Genomic DNA, 19,333 nt, shown 5'->3' on the forward strand with positions numbered 1-19,333 from the left:
GAGGGCTGTGACCAGTGGTGTTCCACAGGGATCAGTGCTGGGACCTTTGCTCTTTGTAGTATATATAAATGATTTGGAGGAAAATGCAACGGGTCTGATTAGTACGTTTGCAGACGACACAAAGGTTGGTGGAATTGCGGATAGCGATGAGGACTGTCAGAGGATACAGCAGGATTTAGATTGTTTGGAGACTTGGGCGGAGAGATGGCTCATGTGTGGCACACACTCATGTGTGCGGAACCTGGCCATAGTGCGGCCTCAACCGGGACCTGGGATTCCTGTCGCATTACATTCATCCCCCACCATCTGGCCTGCGAAATCCTACCAACTGTCCTGGCTTGATGCAATTCACACCTCTTTAACCTGGGGTCACCCCATCTCTGGATCTGTAAAGATTTAATCACCTGCTAATGGTCGCATTCCAAGCATTGTTTGGCATCTTTGAATTTGTCTATATATGTGTTTCTGGAACATACCTCTTCATTCACCTGAGGAAGGAGCAGCGCTCCGAAAGCTAGTGACATCGAAACAAACCTGTTGGACTTTAACCTGGTGTTGTAAGACTTCGTACTGTACAAAATTATGAGGGGCATAGACAGAGTGGATAGTCAGAGGCTTTTCCCCAGGGTAGAGGGGTCAATTACTAGGGGGCATAGGTTTAAGGTGAGAGGGGCAAGGTTTAGAGTAGATGTACAAGGCAAGTTTTTTACGCAGAGGGTAGTGGGTGCCTGGAACTCGCTACCGGAGGAGGTGGTGGAAGCAGGGACGATAGTGACATTTAAGGGGCATCTTGACAAATACATGAATAGGATGGGAATAGAGGGATACGGACCCAGGAAGTGTAGAAGATTGTAGTTTAGTCGGGCAGCATGGTCGGCACGGTCTTGGAGGGCCAAAGGGCCTGTTCCTGTGCTGTACATTTCTTTGCTCTTTGTTTGTTCTAGTGAACTGTCCAGCGGCCGCCAACCAAGTAAGTCTGAAGTCAACGCTCACTACGAGATAGGCGCTCCGAGCTACCAGTCCATCCCAGCTTTTGAATCCTGCAGACTCAGGACCTGAACGAAAGGCTATTTGTTCTCCTGACCTGGTGGGTCAATTCCGAAGCTCAGTATAGGTCTTTTAGTGATAGGAATAGTCTAGAAAGTAGAGTTTATGCATGAGTAGTGATTTACTGTGTATAATAAATGTGTTTTGATTTGAATCTTACTAATTGGCGTGTTGATGATTACTTGAACTTGAACCCTGTGGCGGTATCATAAACATACCTGGCGACTCTAGAGCAAAGGTTAAACAAACAGAGCAAATTACGAATTAAGAGCCAACCAAAAGTTAGCAACATATTACTGCCGACATCCTGACGGGACCCGACTTAGAAGTGGCCTAACCACTCCGGGAGAACCCAAAATTTGAATTAGAAATCCAATTGGGAACAGAAGAAAACCACAAGTGTTCAAGCAGTTCTGATCAATCCTCATAATTCGGAAGTGTGTTCATGCATGCGTAACTAACAGGGCTACAAGGTAAAACTGATCGATTTTTTTGTTGCAAAAACTGTCGGGAGTTTGTATTCCGGAAAATAGCGAAAGCCGTACCCGTAATTACAGCACCGCCTTAGTACCCCTCGTTCCAAATTTTAAGAGAGTATTTAGAGAGGAAAGATGGCAATGCAGGCAATGCAACGCCTCATGAACCCTGAAGAATTCATGGTCACAGCGACCAGCAGCAGAGTAGGTGAGTGTCCCGTTTGGAAAGAGGAAATCAGGAAATATCTCAAAGGGAAAGGATGGCCCCTTTGGAGTGAATTCTGTGACAATGAAGAACCAAGACCCGGGAGTATAGGTCATACTTGGTGGGAGAACCTGTCAGAGATCCATAAGAAAAGCTTGGGAAAAGCTCGCAAGCCGATGGCAATCCTGTCCTGTTTGGCACAATTGGGAGGCACAGAGGTCATTCGGACGCTCCGTAAAGAGATAGAAGGAATACATCGAATGAGCAAGGTCGATGTAAGTGAGGCTGAGAAAGAGAACATGGAGTTGAGAAGGAAGTTGGCAGCAAAGGACGGAGAGGTGGATGATGCCAAGTGGGCACACCAGTCTTGTCTGGCGCATTTAAGCAGCTTCCAGACCCAGTACGAAAAGGCCTATCAGGACACGCAGCGTGCAGTCCTGGTAAGAGAGGAGACAGAGAAACAGGTAGAGGCATTGCGAAAGCAGTGCAGCGATTTAAAGGCAGCATTAAGAGCACTCAATCCTACCACCACGGAGCACAGACAGAGCTCACTAGATCATGCGAAATGCAGGAAGCAGATTGCGGAACTGCAGTCTTTGCTTTCAGTTCAGAATGGATTCCCGAGCACCTTTGGATCCCAGTTAGATACAGAAGATGGCCCGGATTGGGAAGAATTAAATGAGACCACACATAGATATGTTCAGGGAACATGTGCCCAAGGAAAGCCCCAGAAGAGAAAAGCGCCCCAACCCCCCACATCGCAGATAGTTCAGGCACCAATGAATCCAGTAACCACCCACCGCACAGTCACATCGGACGGCGATACAGAATTTCTTTATACCACCCCCTTAACCGTGACCCAATTACGGGATGCGTGCGAGAAAATCACACCGTTCCTCCCCACCTCAGACCCCCACCACTTCTTTGCTAGAGTAAAGCAGCAGGCAACCATGTACGGCCTAGATGAGCATGGGCACGTGAAGCTCACAGTTTTGAGTTCAGACCCTTCGGTCGTAGCAGCCCTTCCCACCCACAGAATGTAGGAGGAGGCACCCTTGCAGAGATGCACGCAGCGATCCTAGACGCGATCGGCTACAACAGAGGTGACCCAGTAGAAGGCCTGAATAAGTGCAGGCAGAAAAAGACGGAACACCCCACAGCGTTTGCTGGACGCCTGTGGATCCATTTCACAGCAGTTTTCGGTTTTAGAACGCGCCCATTTGTCCCAAGACGGTATGGCCAAATGGACCCGCACCCTTAGCTCCCATGCCACAGAGGCAGGACAAAAAGCCTGTACGAATTATGACCCCTCAGAGGAAGCCCACAATGAGAAATGGGTTTTAAAGAGATTATCCCGCGCCTGGGAGCAATCTGTACAAAACAAACCCGCAGTTAGGAAACCCGAGGAACAGCAGGCAGAAGCAGACATCCAAGCGGTGAAAACGCACCAGAACCCCGCATGGGTGAACGAAGGCATGAACAGCCCCCCACAAAAGCCACAGGAGTGTTACAACTGTGGACAGTTAGGACACTTTGCACGAGAATGCAATGCCCCACGAAAGCCACAGAGAGCCCAGCAGGCAGGCACTCTGAATAAGAATAGGACAGAGCCTATACATAGTGTGAGCACCCGTTCAGACCAGACGGACCTGAACGGAATGGACTGACAGTGTTCGGGCTCCCCCAGTTGGGTCTATGACACCCTGTGGGATAGGTCGGGCCGACCAGTAGTTGCAGCAAAGATACGGGGACAGCCCATCGAATTTCTCTGGGACACAGGAGGGTCCCGCACCACAATCAATTCCTCCACCATATTCCAGAAAGACACATGACCCACTACAGCCACCATCACCCTCAGCGACTTCACAGGCCACTCACCACCCCTGTACCCATTCAAATCGACAACATCACCACCAAGCACCCGATAGTTTTAGTCGATCTACCCCACACAGCAGAACACATTTGGGGAATTGACTTTATGATTTCCCACAACCTGTCCTTTGATCCAGTCAACCAATGTGTTTGGAGAACAGCAAAATCCGCAAGAGCCCCTGCAACGCTCACAATAGCCGTAACAGCCTCCCCGAACAGGTGCCGGAATGTGGCGACTAGGGGCTTTTCACAGTAACTTCATTTGAAGCCTACTTGTGACAATAAGCGATTTTCATTTTCATTCATACGCAAACAAGATTAGCGCAGTCGGCGAATTCTGGTTTGACCCGACCACAATTAGCACAGACAAGCAGGTTAGGGCAGTTCTGCAGAAGCACAGGACAGCATTCGCGACCCACAAACACGACTGTGGGCGGATGACTGGTTCCATTCAAATCACAGGACCTGACCCTAGACCCCCAAAAGCAATATGGATTTCCCCAAGAGGCAGAGGGAGAAATCGCAAAAGTTATCGACGGCGGAGATTTAAAAAGCGCAGGAGCTGCGAGTCGGAGCGGAGATTTAAAAAGCGCAGGGGCGGCGAGTCGGAGCGGAGATTTAAAAAGAGCGGGAGCTGCGAGTCGGAGCGGAGATTTAAAAAGAGCGGGAGCTGCGAGTCGGAGCAGAGATTTAAAAAGAGCGGGAGCTGCGAGTCGGAGCGGAGATTTAAAAAGCGCAGGAGCTGCGAGTCGGAGCGGAGATTTAAAAAGCGCGGAAGCTGCGAGTCGGACCGGAGATTTAAAAAGAGCGGGAGCTGCGAGTCGGAGCGGAGATTTAAAAAGAGCGGGAGCTGCAAGTTGGAGCAGAGATTTGAAAAGAGCGGGAGCTGCGAGTCGGAGCGGAGATTTAAAAAGAGCGGGAGCTGCGAGTTGGAGCAGAGATTTAGAAAGAGCGGGAGCTGCGAGTCGGAGCGGAGATTTAAAAAGAGCGGGAGCTGCGAGTCGGAGTAGAGATTTAAAAAGAGCAGGAGCTGCGAGTCAGAGCGGAGATTTAAAAAGAGCGGGAGCTGCGAGTCGGAGTAGAGATTTAAAAAGAGCGGGAGCTGCAAGTCGGAGCAGAGATTTAAAATGCGCGGAAGCTGCGAGTCAGAGCGGAGATTTAAAAAGAGCGGGAGCTGCGAGTCGGAGTAGAGATTTAAAAAGAGCGGGAGCTGCGAGTCGGAGCAGAGATTTAAAAAGCACGGAAGCTGCGAGTCAGAGCGGAGAATTAAAAAGCGCAGGAGCTGCGAGTCGGTGCGGAGATTTAAAAAGTGCGGGAGCTGCGAATCTGAGCTGAGATTTAAAAAGAGCGGGAGCTGCGAGTCGGAGCGGAGATTTAAAAAGATCGCGGCCTAGTTTCGGGAGCCGTTCGGAGGAGAAGGAGCAGTCTCTGTCAGGGAGAGAACCTGAGAACATCTGAGACCCTCAGAAGGTAAGTAAGTGATTTTTACTCATTTTTACTTTTATTAATTTTTCAAATTGTGTGTGTGCCGGGGGGTGGGGGGGACTGAATGACATCAGTAAAAGAGGTGGTGGGGTGGCATTATTAATTAGAGATAGTATAACAGCTGCAGAAAGGCAGTTCGAGGAGTATCACCCTATTGAGGTAGTATGGGTTGAAGTCAGAAATAGGAAAGGAGCAGTCACCTTGTTAGGAGTTTTCTATAGGCCCCCCAATAGTAGCAGAGATGTGGAGGAACAGATTGGGAAACAGATTTTGGAAAGGTGCAGAAGTCATCGGGTAGTAGTCATGGGCGACTTTAACTTCCCAAATATTGAGTGGAAACTCTTTCGATCAAATAGTTTGGATGGGGTGGTGTTTGTGCAGTGTGTCCAGGAAGCTTTTCTAACACAGTATATAGATTGTCCGACCAGAGGAGGAGCAATATTGGATTTAGTACTGGGTAATGAACCAGGGCAAGTGATAGATTTGTTAGTGGGGGAGCATTTTGGAGATTGTGACCACAATTCTGTGACTTTCACTTTAGTAATGGAGAGCGATAGGTACGTGCAACAGGGCAAGGTTTACAATTGGGGGAAGGGTAAATACGATGTTGTCAGACAAGAATTGAAGTGCATAAGTTGGGAACATAGGCTGTCAGGGAAGGACACAAGTGAAATGTGGAACTTGTTCAAGGAACAGGTGCCACGTGTCCTTGATATGTATGTCCCTGTCAGGCAGGGAAGAGGTGGTCGAGTGAGGGAACCATGGTTGACAAGAGAGGTTGAATGTCTTGTTAAGAGGAAAAAGGAGACTTATGTAAGGCTGAGGAAACAAGGTTCAGACAGGACATTGGAGGGATACAAGATAGCCAGGAGGGAACTGAAGAAAGGGATTAGGAGAGCTAAGAGAGGGCATGAACAATCTTTGGCGGGTAGGATCAAGGAAAACCCCAAGGCCTTTTACACATATGTGAGAAATATGAGAATGACTAGAGCGAGGGTAGGTCCGATCAAGGACAGTAGCGGGAGATTGTGTATTGAGTCTGAAGAGATAGGGGAGGTCTTGACCGAGTACTTTCCTTCTGTATTTACAAATGAGAGGGGCCATATTGTTGGAGAGGACAATGTGAAACAGATTGGTAAGCTCGAGGAAATACTTGTTAGGAAGGAAGATGTGTTGGGCATTTTGAAAAACTTGAGGATAGACAAGTCCCCCGGGCCTGACGGGATATATCCAAGGATTCTATGGGAAGCAAGAGATGAAATTGCAGAGCCGTTGGCAATGATCTTTTCGTCCTCACTGTCAACAGGGGTGGTACCAGGGGATTGGAGAGTGGCGAATGTCGTGTCCCTATTCAAAAAAGGGACTAGGGATAACCCTGGGAATTACAGGCCAGTTAGTCTTACTTCGGTGGTAGGCAAAGTAATGGAAAGGGTACTGAAGGATAGGATTTCTGAGCATCTGGAAAGACACTGCTTGATTAGGGATAGTCAGCACGGATTTGTGAGGGGTAGGTCTTGCCTTACAAGTCTTATTGAATTCTTTGAGGAGGTGACCAAGCATGTGGATGAAGGTAAAGCAGTGGATGTAGTGTACATGGATTTTAGTAAGGCATTTGATAAGGTTCCCCATGGTAGGCTTCTGCAGAAAGTAAGGAGGCATGGGATAGTGGGAAATTTGGCCAGTTGGATAACAAACTGGCTAACCGATAGAAGTCAGAGAGTGGGGGTGGATGGTAAATATTCAGCCTGGATCCCAGTTACCAGTGGCGTACCGCAGGGATCAGTTCTGGGTCCTCTGCTGTTTGTGATTTTCATTAATGACTTGGATGAGGGAGTTGAAGGGTGGGTTAGTAAATTTGCAGACGATACGAAGAACTCCTGTTGCTCAGAAGGGAAGGGGGGAGAGGAGCAGAGCATTAGTAATTGGGAACTCTATAGTCAGGGGCACAGATCGGAGATTTTGTGGGAGCGTGAGAGACTCACGTTTGGTATGTTGCCTCCCAGGTGCAAGGGTACGTGATGTCTCAGATCGTGTTTTCCGGGTCCTTAGGGGGGAGGGGGAGCAGCCCCAAGTCGTGGTCCACATTGGCACTAACGACATAGGTAGGAAAGGGGACAAGGATGTCAGGCAGGCTTTCAGGGAGCTAGGATGGAAGCTCAGAACTAGAACAAACAGAGTTGTTATCTCTGGGTTGTTGCCCGTGCCACGTGATAGTGAGATGAGGAATAGGGAGAGAGAGCATTTAAACACGTGGCTACAGGGATGGTACAGGTGGGAGGGATTCAGATTTTTGGATAACTGGGGCTCTTTCTGGGGAAGGTGGGACCTCTACAGACAGGATGGTCTACATCTGAACCTGAGGGGCGCAAATATCCTGGGGGGGAGATTTGTTAGTGCTCTTTGGGGGGGTTTAAACTAATGCAGCAGGGGCATGGGAACCTGGATTGTAGTTTTAGGGTAAGGGAGAATGAAAGTATAGAGGTCAGGAGCACAGATTTGACGTCGCAGGAGGGGGCCAGTGTTCAGGTAGGTGATTTGAAGTGTGTCTACTTCAATGCCAGGAGTATACGAAACAAGGTAGGGGAACTGGCAGCATGGGTTGGTACCTGGGACTTCGATGTTGTGGCCATTTCGGAGACATGGACAGAGCAGGGACAGGAATGGATGTTGCAGGTTCCGGGGTTTAGGTGTTTTAGTAAGCTCAGAGAAGGAGGCAAAAGAGGGGGAGGTGTGGCGCTGCTAGTCAAGAGCAGTATTACGGTGGCGGAGAGGATGCTAGATGGGGACTCTTCTTCCGAGGTAGTATGGGCTGAAGTTAGAAACAGGAAAGGAGAGGTCACCCTGTTGGGAGTTTTTTATAGGCCTCCTAATAGTTCTAGGGATGTAGAGGAAAGGATGGCGAAGATGATTCTGGATATGAGCGAAAGTAACAGGGTAGTTATTATGGGAGACTTTAACTTTTCAAATATTGACTGGAAAAGATATAGTTCGAGTACAATAGATGGGTCGTTTTTTGTACAGTGTGTGCAGGAGGGTTTCCTGAAACAATATGTTGACAGGCCAACAAGAGGCGAGGCCACGTTGGATTTGGTTTTGGGTAATGAACCAGGCCAGGTGTTGGATTTGGAGGTAGGAGAGCACTTTGGGGACAGTGACCACAATTCGGTGACGTTTACGTTAATGATGGAAAGGGATAAGTATACACCGCAGGGCAAGAGTTATAGCTGGGGGAAGGGCAATTATGATGCCATTAGACGTGACTTGGGGGGGATAAGGTGGAGAAGTAGGCTGCAAGTGTTGGGCACACTGGATAAGTGGGGCTTGTTCAAGGATCAGCTACTGCGTGTTCTTGATAAGTATGTACCGGTCAGACAGGGAGGAAGGCGTCGAGCGAGGGAACCGTGGTTTACCAAGGAAGTGGAATCTCTTGTTAAGAGGAAGAAGGAGGCCTATGTGAAGATGAGGTGTGAAGTTTCGGTTGGGGCGATGGATAGTTACAAGGTAGCGAGGAAGGATCTAAAGAGAGAGCTAAGACGAGCAAGGAGGGGACATGAGAAGTATTTGGCAGGAAGGATCAAGGAAAACCCAAAAGCTTTCTATAGGTATGTCAGGAATAAGCGAATGACTAGGGAAAGAGTAGGACCAGTCAAGGACAGGGATGGGAAATTGTGTGTGGAGTCTGAAGAGATAGGCAAGATACTAAATGAATATTTTTCGTCAGTATTCACTCAGGAAAAAGATAATGTTGTGGAGGAGAATGCTGAGCCCCAGGCTAATAGAATAGATGGCATTGAGGTACGTAGGGAAGAGGTGTTGGCAATTCTGGACAGGCTGAAAATAGATAAGTCCCCGGGACCTGATGGGATTTATCCTAGGATTCTCTGGGAGGCCAGGGAAGAGATTGCTGGACCTTTGGCTTTGATTTTTATGTCATCATTGGCTACAGGAATAGTGCCAGAGGACTGGAGGACAGCAAATGTGGTCCCTTTGTTCAAAAAGGGGAGCAGAGACAACCCCGGCAACTATAGACCGGTGAGCCTCACGTCTGTAGTGGGTAAAGTCTTGGAGGGGATTATAAGAGACAAGATTTATAATCATCTAGATAGGAATAATATGATCAGGGAAAGTCAGCATGGCTTTGTGAAGGGTAGGTCATGCCTCACAAACCTTATTGAGTTCTTTGAGAAGGTGACTGAACAGGTAGACGAGGGTAGAGCAGTTGATGTGGTGTATATGGATTTCAGCAAAGCGTTTGATAAGGTTCCCCACGGCAGGCTATTGCATAAAATACGGAGGCTGGGGATTGAGGGTGATTTAGAGATGTGGATCAGAAATTGGCTAGCTGAAAGAAGACAGAGGGTGGTGGTTGATGGGAAATGTTCAGAATGGAGTACAGTCACAAGTGGAGTACCACAAGGATCTGTTCTGGGGCCGTTGCTGTTTGTCATTTTTATCAATGACCTAGAGGAAGGCGCAGAAGGGTGGGCGAGTAAATTTGCAGACGATACTAAAGTCGGTGGTGTTGTCGATAGTGTGGAAGGATGTAGCAGGTTACAGAGGGATATAGATAAGCTGCAGAGCTGGGCTGAGAGGTGGCAAATGGAGTTTAATGTAGAGAAGTGTGAGGTGATTCACTATGGAAGGAATAACAGGAATGCGGAATATTTGGCTAATGGTAAAGTTCTTGAAAGTGTGGATGAGCAGAGGGATCTAGGTGTCCATGTACATAGATCCCTGAAAGTTGCCACCCAGGTTGATAGGGTTGTGAAGAAGGCCTATGGAGTGTTGGCCTTTATTGGTAGAGGGATTGAGTTCCGGAGTCGGGAGGTCATGTTGCAGCTGTACAGAACTCTGGTACGGCCGCATTTGGAGTATTGCGTACAGTTCTGGTCACCGCATTATAGGAAGGACGTGGAGGCTTTGGAGCGGGTGCAGAGGAGATTTACCAGGATGTTGCCTGGTATGGAGGGAAAATCTTATGAGGAAAGGATGATGGACTTGAGGTTGTTTTCGTTGGAGAGAAGAAGGTTAAGAGGAGACTTAATAGAGGCATACAAAATGATCAGGGGGTTGGATAGGGTGGACAGTGAGAGCCTTCTCCCGCGGATGGATATGGCTGGCACGAGGGGACATAACTTTAAACTGAGGGGTAATAGATATAGGACAGAGGTCAGAGGTAGGTTCTTTACGCAAAGAGTAGTGAGGCCGTGGAATGCCCTACCTGCTATAGTAGTGAACTCGCCAACATTTAAGCCATTTAAAAGTTTATTGGATAAACATATGGATGATAATGGCATAGTGTAGGTTAGATAGCTTTTGTTTCGGTGCAACATCGTGGGCCGAAGGGCCTGTACTGCGCTGTATTGTTCTATGTTCTATGTTCTATGGTGGAGTTGTGGATAGTGAGGAGGGCTGTGGTCGGCTGCAAAGAGACATAGATAGGATGCAGAGCTGGGCTGAGAAGTGGCAGATGGAGTTTAACCCTGAAAAGTGTGAGGTTGTCCATTTTGGAAGGACAAATATGAATGTGGAATACAGAGTTAACGGTAGAGTTCTTGGCAATGTGGAGGAGCAGAGAGATCTTGGGGTCTATGTTCATACATCTTTGAAAGTTGCCACTCAAGTGGATAGAGCTGTGAAGAAGGCCTATGGTGTGCTCGCGTTCATTAACAGAGGGATTGAATTTAAGAGCCGTGAGGTGATGATGCAGCTGTACAAAACTTTGGTAAGGCCACATTTGGAGTACTGTGTACAGTTCTGGTCGCCTCATTTTAGGAAGGATGTGGAAGCTTTGGAAAAGGTGCAAAGAAGATTTACCAGGATGTTGCCTAGAATGGAGAGTAGGTCATACGAGGAAAGGTTGAGGGTGCTAGGTCTTTTCTCATTAGAACGGAGAAGGATGAGGGGCGACTTGATAGAGGTTTATAAGATGATCAGGGGAATAGATAGAGTAGACAGTCAGAGACTTTTTCCCCGGGTGGAACAAACCATTACAAGGGGACATAAATTTAAGGTGAAAGGTGGAAGATATAGGAGGGATATCAGAGGTAGGTTCTTTACCCAGAGAGTAGTGGGGGCATGGAATGCACTGCCTGTGGAAGCAGTTGAGTCGGAAACATTAGGGACCTTCAAGCAGCTATTGGATAGGTACATGGATTACAGTAAAATGATATAGTATAGATTTATTTGTTCTTAAGGGCAGCACGGTAGCATTGTGGATAGCAATTGCTTCACAGCTCCAGGGTCCCAGGTTCGATTCCGGCTTGGGTCACTGTCTGTGCGGAGTCTGCACGTCCTCCCCGTGTCTGCGTGGGTTTCCTCCCGGTGCTCCGGTTTCCTCCCACAGTCCAAAGATGTGCAGGGTAAGTGGATTGGCCATGATAAATTGCCCTTAGTGTCCAAAATTGCCCTTGGTGTTGGGTGGAGGTGTTGAGTTTGGGTGGGGTGCTCTTTCCAAGAGCCGGTGCAGACTCAGGGGGCCGAATGGTCTCCTTCTGCACTGTAAATTCAATGATAATCTATGATTAATCTAGGACAAAGGTTTGGCACAACATCGTGGCCGAAGGGCCTGTTCTGTGCTGTATTTTCTATGTTATGTTGACCTGGTGGGCCAATTCCAAAGCTAAGTCTAGGCCTTTTAGTGATAGGAATAGTCTAGAAAGTGGAGTTTATGCATGAGTAGTGATTTACTGTGTATAATAAATGTGTTTTGATTTGAATCTTACTAATTGGCGTGTTGAGTTATTGATCATTACTTGAACCTCGTGGCAGTATCATAAAGATACCTGGCGACTCTAGAGCAAAGGTTAAACAAACAGAGCAAATTACGAATTAAGAGCCAACCAAAAGTTAGCAACAGTTCCTACCTGGTGCCTCTTCCATTTAGAAACGTGGAACTCACCTCAAACTGATGTAGTAACTGAATCAGCGAGTCTCCCACAAACAGGACATCAGGTTCCTTGTCCTTTGTGTCAGCCACAAAGCGGTTATGCTGCAGGATACAAGGGGTTAACATTCAGAGAAGCGACGGCACTCAAGGGATTGGGCTGGAACACTGAAAAGACAGTCCAAATACAACTGAGCAAGGACACGGCAGAGGGGCCTCAGGCATGAGAAATCGCCACGTATAATCCAAACTCCACTTTAAAACTGGGAACCAGAGCGTTAGCTTAGAAGGTGTCATAACCTGAAGGGGAAATGGAGAACAAAAATAAGAGAACAACATCACCCTCAGGCAGAGCAAAAAAGTTGACAAGTGTGAGAAGGGAGGTGGTCAATGCAGGATTGAGGGTGCTGTACCTAAATGTGCGCTGTATATGGAACAAGGTAAATGAGCTTGTTGCGCACATTGAAATTGGCCGGTACGATGTTGTGAGTATCACAGAGACATGGCTGCAAGGGGATCAGGGCTGGGATCTAAATATACTAGGATATGTGTCCTATTGAAAGGACAGACAGATGGACAAAGAGTGCGGGGTTGGATTATAAGTAAGGAATCTAGTTAAATTGATAGCAAGGAGCGATAGAGGATCAGAAGGCATAGAATCTCTGTGGGTAGAGTTGAGGAATCGCAAAGGTAAAAAGATGTTTTTTTTTAAACAAACATTTTTATTGAGGTATTTTAGGCATATAGAAAAATTGACATTGTACAGTACAAACAAAAAAAGTCAAGACACAAATTTCACATTAAACATAATACAAACCACGGCTCTGTTCACGCACGGACCTGCCTCAATAACCCCCGACTCGACTCTACTCTACCCTAGCCACCACCACCCTCCCCCCGCTGACGCTTACTCCTCTGCGAAGAAGTCAATAAATGGCTGCCACCTTCGGGCGAACCCTAGTAGCGAACGTCTCAAGGCGAACTTGACTTTCACTAGGCCAAGAAAGCGAGCCATGTCCGACAGCCATACCTCAGCCCTCGGGGGCTTTGAGTCCCTGCAGGCTAACAGTATTCGTCGCCGGGCTACCAGGGAAGCAAAGGCCAGAACATCGGCCTCGCTCTCTTCCTGGACTCCCGGGACCTCCGAAACCCCAAAGATCGCCACCTCCGGGCTCATTACCACCCCAGTTTTCAACACCCGGGACATGACATCTGCGAATCCCTGCCAATACCCCCCGAGTTTAGGGCACGATCAGGACATGTGTACATGGTTAGCCGGCCCTCCGGCGCATCTAGCACACTTGTCCTCCATCCCGAAGAATTTACTCATCCGGGCCACCGTCATGTGGGCCCGGTGCACGACCTTAAACTGGATCAGGCTGAGCCTGGCGCATGTTGCGGTCGTGTTTACTCTGCTCAGGGCTTCTGCCCAAATACCGTCCTCCAGCTCCCCACCCCCGAGCTCCTCCTCCCACTTAAGCTTCAGGTCCTCGGTCTGCATATCCTCAGCTCTCATTAGCTCCTTGTAGACGTTTGAAACTCTACCCTCTCCCCTAGAAACTACCCTGTCCTGCCTCCCCTTCGGCGGGAGACGTGGGAAGGATGGCACCAGTCTGCGTACAAAACCCCTCACCTGCAAGTATGTAAAGTCGTTCCCTCTTGTCAGCCCAAACTTCTCCTCCAGCGCCCACATGCTCGGAAAGCTCCCTTCCAGGAACAGATCCCCCATCCTCACAATCCCCACCCTCCTCCACAGTTGATACCTTCCGTCCATGTTCCCCGGGGCAAATTGGTGGTTGCCGCAGATTGGGGTCCACACCGATGCTCTTACCTCCCCTACATGCCTCCTCCACTGGCCCCAGATCCGAAGAGCCGCCACCACTATCGGGCTGGTGGAGTACCGTGCCGGCGAAAGCGGCAGAAGTGCCGTGACCAGGGCTGCTAAGCTAGTGCCCCTGCAGCCTCCATCCGCTCCCAAACCGACCCCGCACCCATCATCCATTTCCTTATCATCGCTATGTTGGCCGCCCAGTGATAGTTGCTGAAGTTCGGCAACGCCAGCCCCCCTTCTCCCCTCTTCCTTTCAAGCATCACCCTCTTCACCCGTGGGGACTTCCCTGCCCATACAAATCCCCGAATAATTCTATTGAGCCTCTTAAAGGACCGCGGGATAAAGATGGGGAGACACTGAAAAACAAACAAGAACCGCGGGAGAATCGTCATTTTAACAGTCTGCACCCTCCCCGCCAATGACAGCGGGAGCGCATCCCACCTCCGGACCTCCTCCCTCACTCGTTCCACCAGTCGGGACAGGTTGAGCTTATGCAACCTGCCCCAGTCCCGTGCCACCTGAATCCCCAAATATCGGAAACTCTCCCCCACTAGCCTGAACGGCAACCCCTTCAGCCTACTCTCCTGTCCCCTCGCCTGAATTACAAACAACTCGCTCTTAGCCATGTTCAGTTTGTATCCGGAGAACCGGCCAAATTCCCTCAGGGTTGTCAGAATACCGTCCATCCCCACCATCTGGTCTAATACATATAACAGCAGATCATCCGCGTATAACGAGACTCTATGTTCCACTCCCCCCCCGGACCAGCCCTTTCCAGCCCCTAGAAGCTCTCAGTGCAATTGCCAGCGGCTCTATGGCCAGCGCAAACAGCAGTGGGGAGAGAGGGCAGCCCTGTCTTGTCCCACGGTGCAGCCTAAAGTACAAAGAACAAAGAAATGTACAGCACAGGAACAGGCCCTTCGGCCCTCCAAGCCCGTGCCGACCATACTGCCCGACTAAACTACAATCTTCTACACTTCCTGGGTCCGTATCCTTCTATTCCCATCCTATTCATATATTTGTCAAGATGCCCCTTAAATGTCCCTAGCGTCCCTGCTTCCACTACCTCCTCCGGTAGCGAGTTCCAGGCACCCACTACCCTCTGCGTAAAAAACTTGCCTCGTACATCTACTCTAAACCTTGCCCCTCTCACCTTAAACCTATGCCCCCTAGTAATTGACCCCTCTACCCTGGGGAAAAGCCTCTGACTATCCACTCTGTCTATGCCCCTCATAATTTTGTATACCTCTATCAGGTCGCCCCTCAACCTCCTTCGTTCCAGTGAGAACAAACCGAGTTTATTCAATCGCTCCTCATAGCTTATGCCCTCCATACCAGGCAACATTCTGGTAAATCTCTTCTGCACCCTCTCTAAAGCCTCCACATCCTTCTGGTAGTGTGGCGACCAGAATTGAACACTATACTCCAAGTGTGGCCTAACTAAGGTTCTATACAGCTGCAACATGACTTGCCAATTCTTATACTCAATGCCCCGGCCAATGAAGGCAAGCATGCCGTATGCCTTCTTGACTACCTTCTCCACCTGTGTTGCCCCTTTCAATGACCTGTGGACCTGTACTCCGAGATCTCTTTGACTTTCAATACTCTTGAGGGTTCTACCATTCACTGTATATTCCCTAACTGCATTAGACCTTCCAAAATGCATTACCTCACATTTGTCCGGATTAAACTCCATCTGCCATCTCTCCGCCCAAGTCTCCAGACAATCTAAATCCTGCTGTATCCTCAGACAGTCCTCATCGCTATCCGCAATTCCACCAACCTTTGTGTCGTCTGCAAACTTACTAATCAGACCAGTTACATTTTCCTCCAAATCATTTATATATACTACAAACAGAAAAGGTCCCAACACTGATCCCTGTGGAACACCACTGGTCACAGCCCTCCAATTAGAAAAGCATCCCTCCATTGCTACCCTCTGCCTTCTATGGCCTAGCCAGTTCTGTATCCACCTTGCCAGTTCACCCCTGATCCCGTGTGACTTCACCTTTTGTACTAGTCTACCATGAGGGACCTTGTCAAAGGCCTTACTGAAGTCCATATAGACAACATCTACTGCCCTACCTGCATCAATCATCTTAGTGACCTCCTCGAAAAACTCTATCAAGTTAGTGAGACACGACCTCCCCTTCACAAAACCGTGCTGCCTCTCACTAATACGTCCATTTGCTTCCAAATGGGAGTAGATCCTGTCTCGAAGAATTCTCTCCAGTAATTTCCCTACCACTGAAGTAAGGCTCACCGGCCTGTAGTTCCCGGGATTAACCTTCTTAAACAAGAGGAACAACATTGGCTATTCTCCAGTCCTCCGGGACATCCCCTGAAGACAGCGAGGATCCAAAGATTTCTGTCAAGGCCACAGCAATTTCCTCTCCAGCCTCCTTCAGTATTCTGGGGTAGATCCCATCAGGCCCTGGGGACTTATCTACCTTAATATTTTTTAAGACACCCAACACCTCGTCTTTTTGGATCACAATGTGACCCAGGCTATCTACACCCCCTTCTCCAGACTCAACATCTACCAATTCCTTCTCTTTGGTGAATACTGATGCAAAGTATTCATTTAGTACCTCGCCCATTTCCTCTGGCTCCACACATAGATTCCCTTGCCTATCCTTCAGTGGGCCAACCCTTTCCCTGGCTACCCTCTTGCTTTTTATGTACGTGTAAAAAGCCTTGGGATTTTCCTTAACCCTATTTGCCAATGACTTTTCGTGACCCCTTCTAGCCCTCCTGACTCCTTGCTTAAGTTCCTTCCTACTTTCCTTATATGCCACACAGGCTTCGTCTGTTACCAGCCTTTTAGCCCCGACAAATGCCTCCTTTTTCTTTTTGACGAGGCCTACAATATCACTCGTCATCCAAGGTTCCCGAAAATTGCCGTATTTATCTTTCTTCCTCACAGGAACATGCCGGTCCTGTATTCCTTTCAACTGACACTTGAAAGCCTCCCACATGTCAGATGTTGATTTGCCCTCAAACATCCGCCCCAATCTATGTTCTTCAGTTCCCGCCTAATATTGTTATAATTAGCCTTCCCTCAATTTAGCACATTCATCCTCGGACCACTCTTATCCTTGTCCACCAGTACTTTAAAACTTACTGAATTGTGGTCACTGTTACCAAAATGCTCCCCTACTGAAACATCTACCACCTGGCCGGGCTCATTCCCCAATACCAGGTCCAGTACCGCCCCTTCCCTAGTTGGACTGTTTACATATTGTTTTAAGAAGCCCTCCTGGATGCTCCTTACAAACTCCGCCCCGTCTAAGCCCCTGGCACTAAGTGAGTCCCAGTCAATATTGGGGAAGTTGAAGTCTCCCATCACCACAACCCTGTTGTTTTTACTCTTTTCCAAAATCTGTCTACCTATCTGCTCCTCTATCTCCCGCTGGCTGTTGGGAGGCCTGTAGTATACCCCCAACATTGTGACTGCACCCTTCTTATTCCTGATCTCTACCCATATAGCCTCACTGCCCTCTGAGGTGTCCTCTCGCAGTATAGCTGTGATATTCTCCCGAACAAATAGCGCAACTCCGCCTCCCCTTTTACATCCCCCTCTATCCCGCCTGAAACATCTAAATCCTGGAACTTTTAGCTGCCAATCCTGCCCTTCCCTCAACCAGGTCTCTGTAATGGCAACAACATCATAGTTCCAAAGTAGTCCGATGTCGTCCTGTTCGTCCTTACACTCGCCTCCGGGGCCTGATACAATAGCCTAACCCAGTCGATGAAACTCCCCCCCCCGCCGAACCCGAACCGTCTTAGTACCTCCCACAGATAATCCCACTCGACCCGGTCAAAAGCCTTTTCAGCATCCATGGCTACCACTATCGTTACCTCCTTACTCTCCGGGGGAGTCATAATCACGTTGAGCAGCCGTCTTATGTTGGCCACCAGCTGCCTCCCCTTTACAAACCCGGTTTGATCCTCCACAATTACATCCGGTACACAGTCCTCAATTCTGGCCGCCAAAATCTTGGCCAGTAACTTGGCGTCTACGTTAATCAAAGAGATCGGCCTGTATGACCCACAAGCCTCCGGGTCCTTATCCCGTTTCAGAATAAGCGAGAGGGTGACCTGCGACATCGTCGGGGGTAAACTCCCTCTGTCTCTTGCCTCGTTAAAGACCCTGACCAGCACCGGCTCCACTATCCCGGCAAATGTTTTGTAAAACTCCACCGGATACCCATCCGGCCCTGGGGCTTTACCCGACTGCATGACCTTCAGGCCCCCCAATACCTCTTCGATCCTGACCAGGGCCCCCAGTCCGTCCACCAACCCCCTCCCCACTCTTGGGAAGGTCAGTCCGTCTAAGAATCGCCTCATCACCCCCCCCGGTCCCCCGGTGGTTCCGAAGTGTACAGCTTCCTATAAAAATCCCGAAAGACCTTGTTCAGCCATGCTGGACCACCCACTAGATTACCTTCCCCATCCACTACCCTCCCTATTTCCCCAGCCGCTTCCCTCTTCCTCAGTTGCTGCGCAAGTATTCTACTGGCCTTCACCCCATGCTCATAAATCGCGCCTTTTACCTTTCTAAGCTGCTGTACAGCCTTGCCTGCAGTCAGCACCCCAAATTCGGCCTGCAGCCTCTGTCGTTTCCTGAGTAACTCTGGCCTCGGGGATTCCGCATAACTCCTGTCCGTCCGTAGAATTTTCTTAATCATAGAATTTTACAGTGCAGAAGGAGGCCATTCGGCCCATCGAGTCTGCACCGGCTCTTGGAAAGAGCACCCTACCCAAGGTCCACACCTCCACCCTATCCCCATAACCCAGTAACCCTACCCAACACTAAGGGCAATTTTGGACACTAAGAGCAATTGTAGCATGGCCAATCCACCTAACCCGCACATCTTTGGACTGTGGGAGGAAACCGGAGCACCCAGAGGAAACCCACGCACACACGGGGAGGATGTGCAGACTCCGCACAGACAGTGACCCAAGCCGGAATCGAACCTGGGACCCTGGAGCTGTGAAGCATTTGTGCTATCCACAATGCTACCGTGCTGCCCCATTAATCAGTCGGTCCGTCTCTGCCCTATCTGTCCTGTCTCTGTACACCGGATTGAAATCAGCTCCCCTCTCACCACTGCCTTCAGTGCCTCCCAGAGCACCGCTGCTAATACTTCTCCAGTATCGTTCACCTGCAGGTAATTCTGCATGCATTTCCTCAGCCTCGCGCACACCGCCTCGTCCGCGAGTTGTCCAACTTCCAGCCTGCATCGTGGGCGCTGAAAGCTGTCCTTACAAAACTGCAGGTCTACCAGTGCGGAGCATGGTCCGATATGGCAATTGCCGAATATTCTGCCACCACCATTCCGGCCAGCAGGTCCCTACTCACAACAAAGTAGTCAATTCGGGAATACACCTTGTGGACGTGGGAGTAGTACGAGAACTCCCTCGCCGTCGGCCGGCTAAATCTCCACAGATCTGCTCCCCCCATTTGCTCCATGAACCCATCAGTTCCTTTGCCATCGCTGGTAGCCTGCCCGTTCTTGAGCATGACC

The 19,333-nt window shown here is 49.2% G+C and overlaps 1 protein-coding gene across 4 annotated transcripts in view; it reads right to left on the minus strand.

The window, feature by feature from the left end:
* LOC140386618 (platelet-activating factor acetylhydrolase IB subunit alpha2-like) overlaps positions 1–19,333 on the minus strand; it is a 167,706-nt gene that overhangs the window by 107,550 nt on the left and 40,823 nt on the right. For all 4 annotated transcript variants that reach the window (XM_072469097.1, XM_072469095.1, XM_072469094.1 and 1 more), the window contains exon 3: positions 11,987–12,076. In XM_072469097.1, the coding sequence (XP_072325198.1) occupies positions 11,987–12,076 (90 nt within the window). The remainder of the gene's footprint in view (positions 1–11,986; positions 12,077–19,333) is intronic.

This window comes from Scyliorhinus torazame, chromosome 12, assembly GCF_047496885.1.
Source record: "Scyliorhinus torazame isolate Kashiwa2021f chromosome 12, sScyTor2.1, whole genome shotgun sequence".
Classification (NCBI taxonomy): domain Eukaryota; kingdom Metazoa; phylum Chordata; class Chondrichthyes; order Carcharhiniformes; family Scyliorhinidae; genus Scyliorhinus; species Scyliorhinus torazame.